The sequence below is a fragment of the Podarcis pityusensis genome (assembly GCF_964106645.2).
Source record: "Podarcis pityusensis genome assembly, chromosome: 11".
Lineage (NCBI taxonomy): Eukaryota > Metazoa > Chordata > Lepidosauria > Squamata > Lacertidae > Podarcis > Podarcis pityusensis.
This window is the reverse complement of record NC_138036.1, coordinates 45,519,280-45,531,318: the sequence shown is the minus strand read 5'-3', so window position 1 is coordinate 45,531,318 and position 12,039 is coordinate 45,519,280. Positions and strand designations below refer to the sequence as shown.

General features: G+C 39.0%; 1 protein-coding gene across 4 annotated transcripts in view; it reads right to left on the bottom strand.

The window, feature by feature from the left end:
• The window catches only part of DMXL1 (Dmx like 1), a 68,187-nt gene that overhangs the window by 10,317 nt on the left and 45,831 nt on the right, over positions 1–12,039 (bottom strand). For all 4 annotated transcript variants that reach the window (XM_080972163.1, XM_080972164.1, XM_080972165.1 and 1 more), the window contains 8 exons: positions 7,937–8,112; positions 6,812–6,945; positions 6,221–6,306; positions 4,364–4,565; positions 2,442–2,559; positions 1,879–1,941; positions 919–1,005; positions 75–196 (listed from right to left, as the gene is read on the bottom strand). In XM_080972163.1, the coding sequence (XP_080828289.1) occupies positions 75–196; positions 919–1,005; positions 1,879–1,941; positions 2,442–2,559; positions 4,364–4,565; positions 6,221–6,306; positions 6,812–6,945; positions 7,937–8,112 (988 nt within the window). The remainder of the gene's footprint in view (positions 1–74; positions 197–918; positions 1,006–1,878; positions 1,942–2,441; positions 2,560–4,363; positions 4,566–6,220; positions 6,307–6,811; positions 6,946–7,936; positions 8,113–12,039) is intronic.

The window sequence follows — 12,039 nt, the reverse complement described above, 5'->3', positions numbered from 1 at the left end:
ATTTTTAAGAAAAAAATAAATTCATGTACAGAAGCCAATGTTAGGAGATACAGCCAACAAATGAAAAAATATACCCTTTAGCTTCCACTTCTACATCATCATCAACCCAAGTGTAGATCTGTGTAGCAAGAATTCCAGAAACATCTAGTTCTTGAACATCGTGACTTGAAGCTATTGCAATACAATTCCTGTTGGCCTACAATATACAAGTGTAAGGGGAAAATAATAAGCTCAGGACACCACCGGTTAACAATACCTTTAATTCCACTATTGCCTGTTCACCACTGAATACAAAAGCCCCATGGAAGCGTGAAGTTATGAGTGTGACAGGGTGTTTAAATGAATCCGCATTGGCAGAGCTCCACATAGCTTCATATCATTTGGGTCCCCAACCACACCAATCAACTACTCTTCTTTGGGTGGAAAGTGCAGAAGGTTAAAAATATAATATCCATGCTGCAGTCAGGTGCATCTGGTTCAGCAAGCTTGTTTCCAAAATTGACCAGCCAGATGCCCCAGGAAAACCATTATCAGGGCATGATTGAAAAAGCTATCTGCTATCAGTTTTTCAGTCAGTATTATTGCATTTCAAAGGTTCAACTGGATGAAAAGCTGCCCATATATATGACTTTTCATTTATGTTGTACCCACTCAGTTCCATTGCAACCATCTATTTATGTTGGTAGTAGACCAAAGTTTCTAGAACAGCAGAGTTACTGCAACAAAGATCACTGTGCCTTTTGTGCATGCAGAACACAACATAATATTGACTGTAGGAGAAATAAAAATGGTGTTATTACCTCTAGCTAAGGTCTGACTATTTTCATTAAATATTACAATAGCTCTTCCTTCTTGTGAGCCTGAACTACAACATTCCAAAATATTCATTTTTTTTAAACACCCCATTTGTGTGCATACCTTGTTGACAGCAAAAGCAGTGATAATGTCAGACTCTTTATGGATAATTCTAGCTTTACTTCCAGGGTATCCCATATCAGTCTCTATCTGTATATAAAAGGGAAACAAAGAGAGAGGGGGTCACACACATACCCTTTTTTAATCAGTAAGATTTCTATCTTTCTAGCTCATGCTGAAATATAAAAGCTACATATTAATCAGGAAGAGTTCTGTGCTACTTGAAAGCATGTTACTTTTAATTAGTTCTAGATAGTCCAGTAAAAAAAGGTAAATTGTTATAAAAAATTAAAACACATTTTAAAAGGTGTAACAACTTTGCATCCTATCTACTTTATAATCATTTATTGTCCCATCACTGTTATATTTAGTGCATAACCAGAAAACTAGAGAAAGAAAAGCAATTTCACATAAAGATGAACCATGTCTACCTATGAAATATTTAAAATTGACTCGGTATCTACCATTTAATAGTTCAGAACCAGTCACAAATAATGTGAAATTTGTCAAGAGCAGCAATAACCATATGAACAATTCTACAAGTCAGAAGGTTATAGAGGGAAATCTTCTGTTTTTGTATGTTAGGCCTCTGTTACCAAGCACAGAAATACCAGTATACACATTACTTATGCACTTGTCTGACACATAGAAGTATCTATGAAGGTTTTACAGGTTGCTGGTTGTAGCCTTTAAACATAATTACAATTAAAGTCTGCATAGTTTATCAAATACAAATAAAATTAATCCACAAATCTGCAAGACTTGACACAGTTGACTCTGGGGGGAAAAATCACATACAAAGGAGACCAGACGATTGCTGGTATTAGTCCACTCTGTATCTTCCCAATCAATACCAATGAACCACATAATGTGTTACACAGTTAAAACACACACACACACACAAACATTTTGAATGTAGGCTATAGTTTTCCCATATCACCATTTATTTTATTTCACATATACCTTATTGATTCCAGGCTCCTCCACTGAAGTACTTTTGATATGTTCGTTTTGGTCTTCTATTGACTACACCAGAAAAGAATAAATCACATGACAAAAGACAAGATGAGACTAACATGCAACTATGAGGCAAGGTTAACAATTACATAGTAGTTTTATGAATATGCAACAACATTTAACTTAGTGGAACAAAATTGTGGAATGCTGCAATAAACTTCTTTGAAGTACATTCTCCGAAGTACATCAGAAAGAGTTCTATACCTTAGATACTATGGTGAAGACTTAACTCTCAGTTCACAAATGGAAATTGGACAAACTATAATAAATGTATTTATGCCAGACAAATAATACTCTCATTATATTGTTCTCCAGCCAGTGAACCTTACTGCTTACACATTAAGCATATGCAACCTTTGTATTTGAGGAATGTGGTGCCTTGGAAACTAGAACAAGCTTGGATGGGGGTTGAGGAGGAGACCCTGTGAGTTCAAAAATTTGAGGAACGCTGGCTTAAGAAAAGCCAAGTAATGTTATTAAATTTCTGTATAAAAACATACAATACATACCTCATTCAAGCACCTTTTCTTTGAAAATATGTTTCTGATGAAGGTTTCCTGGACCATTTCTTGTTTAACGAGGTATTGCCAAAGTCTCTTCACAGATAGTGCATTATTACTTTTAGACCTAAAAATGAAGAGAAACATGTTTTTAAGCATGCTGCAGTTTCAGAAGCTTTTTCTGTAAGCCCAGTTTAGTCCCACTACCTTTATAAATCGGGCAGAGGAGAATCCAGATTTGCTCATTGCTCAAATCAATGCCAGGGAGGACGCAGATGATCGCCAAAGAGAATCATTTTTTGCCAGCATGAAATTAATAATCATGTTAACCTATTCATATGGAGCCAAAGAACTACCGTATTTTTCGTTCTATAGGGCGCACCGGCCCATAGGACGCACCTCGTTTTTTGGGGGGGGAAATGAATAAAAAAAAATATTCCCCCCCCGCCGCGGCTGCCGCCCCAAGCCTTGTGCACACCTGCAAGAAGCACGGGGCACCCTCCGGAGGGCTCCGCGTGCTTCGGGCTGCAGGCTACCGCCCCAAGCCTCGCGCGCTCGGCGGGACCTCCCACCGGGCACGCGAGGCTTGCAGACACTCGCCCGAAGCACGGGGAGCCCTCCGGAGGGCTCCCCATGCTTCGGACGACAGGCTGCCGCCCCAAGCCTCGCGCGCTCGGCGGGACCTCCTGCCGGGCGCGCAAGGCTTGCAGACACTCGCCCGAAGCACGGGGAGCCCTCCGGAGGGCTCCCCGTGCTTCGGGCAACAGGCTGCCGCCCCAAGCCTCGCGCGCTCGGCGGGACCTCCCGCCGGGCGCGCAAGGCTTGCAGACACTCGCCTGAAGCACGGGGAGCCCTCCGGAGGGCTCCCCGTGCTTCGGGCGACAAGCTGCCGCCCCAAGCCTCGCGCGCTCGGCGGGACCTCCTGCCGGGCGCGCAAGGCTTGCAGACACTCGCCGGGGCTGCAGGCTGCTGCCTGCAAGCCTTGTGAGCCCGCAGGAACTCCCACCGGGCTTGCAAGGCTTGCGGATAGCTTCCTGAAGCCTGGAGAGCGAGAGGGGTCGGTGCGCACCGATGCCTCTCGCTCTCCAGGCTTCAGCGAAAGCCTGCATTCGCCCCATAGGACGCACACACATTTCCCCTTCATTTTTGGAGGGGAAAAAGTGCGTCCTATGGAGCGAAAAATACGGTAATCCCTCAGGTTTGTTTTGTTTCAAGGAAGCTAGGTTTGAAATTAAGATGACCCAGTCTGAGCAAAGAGTGCAGATGTCATCTGGAAAAGCAGCAGAGCGTCTTAGCAAATTTTGATGAAGCACAACCAAAGGTAACAGAAAGAAGAAGAAAACGCTAAGTAATAGTGTAAAAGATAAAATAAAAGAGAAGAAACTGGATAAATAAAAATAAGGTGGGTGAAGAAGCTCTCTTATTTCCATAAAAGTCCTTATGTTTCCTTGCACATTAAGGTGAAACTTCCTCCAGAAAACAGCAAAAGGTATTTCATTAGATTTACTTACTTGTTTGTATTTGTAGTGTTTGGTTGTGGAGGACTGTTGGAAAGGCACAACAATATATAACTTAAAGCAGCAGACGGGGTCAGAGCAAAAGTCAGGTTTGTCACCAGCTACAGTCCACCCCAACTCCATGTTTATCCGCATGATTCATGTTTGCAAACTTGTGGTTGCTTTGCCTTTCCACTTTTAAATATACAGTTTTAAGTGTACATTAAAATACAATCTATACACGCACACACACAAAATTAGTGAATTGTCCTTAAGTACTATCAGCAGAGGAAACTTGCTTTGAGGTAACACATCCACAGTATCCTGAGGTACGCTTACAACACTAATTAGAACGTATTGCCGATATGGAAATGTGACAACCGGTTTACAGAGCATGAAAAGTACAAAAACGACAGAACCACTGTGCACACTTACTTAAAGGGGGTGTTTGTTGGCTCTAGCAGGGCTTTGTGGCGAAGTAGTGCAGGGCCAGAAGAGGATGCATCTTGAGAAGTATGAACAGAAATGAAGTTTTCTGGTGGGCCGCCATGCATCTCAAGTCGCCTAAGAAGAACTTGCTCCCAGCGTTGAAGTATCTTTAGTACTGCATGACACAGTGGGGAACTAACTGGAAGCTCTAAAACAAGAACAAGTTTTCCCTTAACTGCAATATATTAAGGAACTTTACACTCCATTTTCTGCTAAGGTACTGCTGTCACATCAATTGCAGATTTTACTCTATGGATGGAGCCTGCACATTTTCCTGTCAAGATGCGCACAAGCGAGGCAACCAGAAATTAAAAACAAAATCAAACGGACACATAAATTTACATGCTAAATTTGGGCATGGGCATTTATATGTGCTAATGAACTGTAGGAGTAACTATCAAAGCAAAGCTGGAGATGGCAAACTGGTTATGAAATGAGGAATAACAGTTCTTTAGCCCAACCCTAAAATCCTTTATATATGTTGTTCATGTATGCATAAATATTTTTAGGTACATTTGATCCTGCCTTTCCTCAAAAGAGCTCAAGATGACATAGACACCTTTTTTTTTAAATCTCTGTGAAATAGTGACTGGCCCAAGGTAAGCTAATAAACTTCATGAATAAATGTACATTTGTATCTTCCAAATCCTAGTCTGCCACCCTCAGCTAGTACAGCACACCAACACCCTGGTATTAAATGGAGCTTAGTTCCTCAAAATTATCCTTAATATGACTTAATATGATAATTATTTTCAAGATTTAACACAAAACAGACCCTTTTCACAGTTACATAGATTCTAGCCTGTTAGCTGGCCGTATGTGCTTTTAATAAAGGCAGTATAAAAATATTACTGCTAGAACATGGCTTGGTATGTAACTTAAATATATGCTCGTTCAACGGGAACTCAGGTTTAGCCACATTTAATATTTTAGCTGGCTGTTGTACTGGAGGATGTAAAAAAAAATCAGCCTCTCTCTTTAAGAAGCTCTGTAAAGGGAGGCTTTAGCATCTGTGGCTCATGATGACATTCTTGCAAAACTTTAACCCTTAAAACTCCTCTCACTCAGTCCCTTTTGAATATTCACTCACAAAGTTCAAGAGGGATCATTACTTCAGCATCTGGACATTATATTAGCTTCTCATCCACATATTTCAAGAGTATTGTCCCTGTTATACCTAATTGCAAATTCAAATGTATGCCTAGCGAGTTTTATGACTTCCTTGATATTGTATGTGAGCTGGAACTGGTCTGTGACCAAAATAATAAAATTCATTCATTCATATTTCAAGAAGGAAAAAGAGAAGGCTAATTTTCTCAGTCCTTAAACAACGCCATCCCACAATGCCTTTCAGGAAAACGAGTTTGCCTTTTACACCAACTAAAACTCAACTAGGCTTGTAACTGCAAGCAAGGACTAAAAAACATTTGCAGTATTATGATAACAGATAGAAATGTATAGATGGAAAATAAGATAGGGACATGCATGAATGAATAATAAATATAATGGAACCATGGAGAGGGTAGAGGGAAGTCAAGGGATTGGAGAAATCCCACACTGTGATATTGTATTGATGTTTATTTTATATTGTTTGTTATGAATAAAACCATTTTTTTAAAAAAAGTAACTGCAAGCAAGGATGTACACATATGTGTACACATATGTACACATTATTTTTTTCATAATCAATAGTTGTATAAATTTTATGAAATAATAAAAATATGCACCAGTAAAATGGGTTAATTAAGGAATATGAGGGAATTCTATATAAACAAATCCAAAAACCCACTAAGACAGACTTACCTGAAAGATCATGCCCAGCCATAGGGTAGAAAGTCTTCAAGTTCTGGAGGACAAGCTGAACCATAGCCAAGCGCATCAGAGACCAACTAAACAGAATACACAAACAAGTATACACGAGCTGTGAAAAGATCATACTGGTTTCCCTTTCCTTTTTATTATTAACTAAGGGGTGTTCCTCTGCTTGTTCCATACACCAACTCGCTTCTCCCTGCCTCAGTTGTCTTCCCCCGAGTTTCCCTCCTCAGAACCCAAAAATTTCTCCCACCTGCTTCCATATTCCTCCCCAAGACTACAATGCGCTCTTCCTTCCTCAACTTCCAAACCCACAAAGGGTTGCAATATCACTCCACGTCCCCCCTCTCTCCCACCCACAATGTAATCTCCCCCACCTTCAGTTTTCCATTCTTTCTCCTCCTCTCTCACTTTCCACAAAACCTGCAAGTTCCTGTTTGTGTACAGAAGCACTTAGGGAGTGTGCAGGAGAGAACTTTAGATGGAAAGGTTGCCTCTTCCCTAGATGCCTCCCATTTCATAGATGAAAACAAATGTAGAAACAGTAAAGGAAAACAAATGAATCAAATCATTTCATACCTATATGAATTTGAATTTGAATGTTCCTGACTCTTTAAGTCTGGTGAGAATTCATCATCACCTTCATCATCGCTGCTTTCCTGACTCTCCTCTGAGTCATATTCAATTCTAGTTTGCGATGATGGAAGAAATGGCTAAAAGGTAAATGGAAGTCTTAGTCGAGGTAAACACAAAACAAAATACACCTGCTTCAGATACTTAGGGAGATCTGCTTATCATTTCAATTTCAGATTACTTTTAGTATGACTTGGCTTGAAAAGGGTAAAACCAATAAAGAAGAACTTAGTATTTTTATTTCTTTTAACCTTAGAAATACAGACAGGAAAAATGCCAGGTTCCCTCTTTCATTTATACTTACCTTATACTTTCATTTTTCCGTCTATAAAACACCCCTATGTGTAAGATGCTCCCTATTTTGGGGGACTCAAATTTAAGAAAATGGGGGGAGATGTATCCGTGTATAAGACACCCCCTAATTTTTGACATTATTTTTAGGGGGGGAAACCTAGTCTTATACACAGAAAAATACTGTAATTCATATATTCTGTACATCTTTCTTTTTATTTCTTGGCGCCATTTCCTTTTAGAGTTGCCTCCTATGGTCAGTCCTTAAGCTACTTTACTAATTACCTAGCTTTTTACAAATAAGATCAGTCCACAGCTGATGTGCTCGTTTTTCCACCTGCTTAGCCAATAATTTAAGGTTAAGAGATTGCTTTTCAAGCAGGGTTTTTGAAATACAGTAATTCAAGTAACATGTCATATTAAAACACAATTTTAAACCAGAGGTGGAGAGCCTTCTGCTCACAGAACAAACTTGGCCTGCTAGCCCTGACCATTTGGCCCGCAAGACTGTTTTGGGGAAGCCATGTCCATCTGCCCTACATCTGATATTATACATTTCATCAGGTGTGGGGTGGGTAAGGGCTTAAAAGATGCATTCAGTGGTGCCAATGAGGGTATCTGCTTGAAGAATCAAGAGTTGATTCTGTTTCTCCTTGAAACTGGATTCTGTTTTTTGCCAAGAAAAACTACCTCACCCGTAAGGCCAGTATGTGACAGAATGAGAATCACTTTTGCTTATGGAAAATATTCCAAAAGTGAATAAAAATTAAAATAAAATACCTTTGCTATGAAGTAGTCCCAGATACTAAGTTCCGGAGGAATAAATTTCTCTTTGTAATTTGGGGCATCTTGTTCTGTTGAAGGTAAAGTAGTCTGTGAACTCTCTTTTAGAGAGGATTTTGATGACATTCTTAAAAACTTCTGTTGCTTCTCACCATCATCTAGGGGAGAAGAGGCTGCAGAGAGAAAAAGATGCATCTTTTTAGTAAAGTTTGGAAACCATTCACCAGATGTCTATCATCAAACTATTTAAGAATAAATGTTAAAAATCAATGTCTTAATTGCAACACCAACCACCAAGAACAAGTCTAGTACAGTATTACAGTATTAGCAATTTTAAAAATCTCTGGCTTCCAAACCCTTAATACTTTATCTATCCTCTCCCTTAACCCTACACCTCCAAAGAGGTGCAATTATACTGCGAAAATTCTTAGCAAGAATTGTAACTTTCATTTCTGCATACCTGAGAAATCAAATCTCCAACTATCATATTACAATGCAGACTGTCAATTTATATCCCCACAGAAGAGCAGCATGTGGTGCTGCTATTTGCTAATAGTAAATAAAATCCTCACTGGCATGCAGGTTTTAAGAGTACATAATCTATAAATGGAAGTACACGATAACACAGAAATAATTCAGATTTATTTTTCCAGTATATAATTGTCGCAAAACATGCTCATAAAATTCTCCTTAAAAATGCAACTCACTTACCTTAAAGATAAAAACATATCTGTTATAATACAAAGTATTTTAAACTTTGGTTTTTAGCTAGCACATCAAACATGCACATGCATTGCTTAATATGGTGCATTAGTTTTTGAGCTCAACGAAAATAACAAAGCTTTCTTATGTTTGAAATGAAGGCATAGGAAAATAAGCTTACAGAAAGTGTTACATGATACAGAACTTGAGTAATAATGGCTCTTTTGAATTCTTGCTTCCACTCACCCCCCATCTAAACAGTAACCACTGTGCTTAACTGCTTTCTTGATTTAAATTTTACCGTTTAGGCCTGCAGCACTAGTAGGCTATTTGTTATGGAACTACAGACAAATGCCAAACTTATTACAGGAAATGAAGTCTCACTGACAAAGTTCCTGACTCTACAAAATAACTAAGGTAATTTATCTAAAAATGGTTTAGGACTGGTATCTTAAATGGTTAGGAATATTCTTGTAGTGCTTTTTCTTATACATGGCAGAGAAACAGAGAAAGAAGTTAATAAAACATGTATATAACAAGACTAACAAAAGAACATAAATAAGTGACAATATAAATAAGCGACAAATTGAATCTAAACATCACTGGATAATTTAGAGTGTTCTATTGTAAAAAAACCTGACAAGTCTTATGTTAATAGTCTATTTAAATGTATAATATGAATTAGGCAAAAATTCCAAAATGCCCTTTTCTTATTAACCACCCCCAACTGTATCATGTTTTACACAAGCAGCAAGATTTGAGCATTCCTTAGCTTGCACTGGAAAACTGCAACCATCAGCACAGCCAGTTTGCATTCCATTTGCTATCTAAAGTCCCAAATTGCTTGAAATAACTTTAGGGAGGTTGCTCCCATGGAGCTACTTTGGCATGGCACTTTTCTGTTTTACTTTACTATTCTTTTGTATTGTCAAAACAACTGAGCACCCTAAATGAAGAGGAATATGGGCTTCTAGTTATTTTTTAAAGGTTGACAATTTGCACTGTACAATATCCTTACAGCATTCAGGACTTCTCAGCAGGTTGTTATAATAAAAGAAGAAGGAAGTGTCACATCTATATATTAAATACTTAAATATCTGAATTTAGCCGAAGGACAACCAGCAGAATCCAAAATGGGTTGGAATAATAAACATCTGTTTTGTCTACCCCTTCTTCCAATTCACAGTGCAACACCCATTTATTAGTATCTATATCCTCCATTAAATCATCATCACTTTAGACATTTCAGGAATACAGATCTATTTATGGAAGACTGCCAATCATTCACTGTGGAAGATTTCTCTTTCAGAAGTACTGTTATTAAAATATTTAGTCCAACGAGTTAAAAAATAAGAATTTATTTTCAACCTAGATGAAAATGCTAACACACCAAAAGGAAAGGAGAATTCTGATTATGGTGTGTGTGTGTGTGTGTGTGTATTTTGTTGTACTCCATCCTGGAATCTGAATTGGATGGAAGGTGGTACATAAATTCTTTAAATAAATGTGTGTGCACATATTGGGCTGGATCTTGGAGGTTTACTCCCCCACCCCCGGGTCTCTGTCATCTTGGCCTCCTCCAATTAGGCTCCTCAGTGTGAGGCCATCCCAATTCACAAATACAAAAAGAGTAACTTTTTACAAGTATTAGACCTGTGACATTTTGGAAGACATGTGAACACAAACTTGCTTTATACCAAATCAGAGTACAGTGGTACCTTGGTTTAAGTACAGCTCAGTTTATGAACAACTTGGATTAAGAACGCTGCAAACCCAGAAGTACGTGTTTTGGTTTGTGAACTTTGCCTTGGAAGCAGAACATGTTCCGCTTCCTGTTGAGTGTGTTCCATTTGTAAATTGAGTCCACCACTGCTATAGGAAAGCACACCTTGGTTGAAGAACGCTTTGGTTTAAGAACGGACATCTGGAACAGATTAAGTTCGTAAACCAAGGTACCACTGTAATTGGTCCATCTAGCTTACATGTGCCCCGACATTCAATGGCTTTCCAGTAATGGGCAGCCATTTCTGGATCTTTCTTCCTCTGAAGCTGCTGACAGTGATTCCTGCCTTCAAACACTAGTCCCACCTGAAATCTTCTTACAAGCATGGGAGGAACACAATTTTATCACTGAAAATTCCATGGTAATCCAGAGTTAAGTACAGACACTGACCGAATGTATTTCCTCTTTTCTAAAGTGAGCTGTCCAATGAAAAGCAGTTAATCCTAAAATATGTGCTTGCATTCAAGTTCTAATGAAGTCAGTTTTGCTTACTTCCGAGTACATTCACAGATGGCAAGAGCTATAAATTTTACCCTAAAGCCACAAAGGAATCCATTATCAGAATCCTTCAGAATCTAAGCGTTGACATCATTCATATCTAATCTGCATACCACACAAGTTTACTGTAGGTTATAGATAATAGAAGGGACCATGAGGATCATCTCTACAGGAATCTTTCAGAAGAAGTAGAAGAAGAAGAGTTTGGATTTGATATCCCGCCTTTCACTCCCTTTAAGGAGTCTCAAAGCGGCTAACATTGTCCTTTCCCTTCCTCCCCCACAACAAACACTCTGTGAGGTGAGTGGGGCTGAAAGACTTCAGAGAAGTGTGACTAGCCCAAGGTCACCCAGCAGCTGCATGTGGAGGAGCGGAGACTCAAACCCGGTTCCCCAAATTACGAGACTACCACTCTTAACCACTACACCACACTGGCTCTTTCACCCAGTGTGGAGCTCACACCCATGACCCTGTGATGAAGTCTCATGCTCTACCAACTGAGCCATGAACTATTCCTCAGGATCATTTGTTTGGTGTAATTAAAAATTGTCTATAATGGATTATATGTGGACATTTGAATACAAAGCAGCATTTTGCTGTGGTCAAATAAGCAGGCTATGTGAATGATGATGTTTAAATCAACTCTTCTCTGCCAAGGCCATTTTGTGTCGCCTATGCCAATCACAAATCAAATTATAAATCAGCCAAAATGAAATGTTAAGCAGGTCACATTACCAGAGGATCTGTAGACACCAAGTTTTACACTTATATTATTTGCTGCCCTACAACAATCTTTGATGGCGACTGGATTCATTTTTGCTACGAACTAAAGGCGGCTTTTATATGCTAAATTAACAGTTAGAAATCCACAGCCATATGCATGGTCATGTGACACAAAACAAGCAGTCTTCATGAGCAAAAAAATGTATTGGAAATATTTCTGGTAATTGCAAGCCATGTTCTTCCTTCAATAATGAAGTCATTTAAAACTGATTCAGAAGGGATTGTTCCAAATGTATGAATGACCAATGTGGTGGTTTTTGTTTTGTTTTCTAATTTTCAACTCCAATTCACATAGTTAACATGATATAAATAAAACACAGTAAAAACCTGAGGT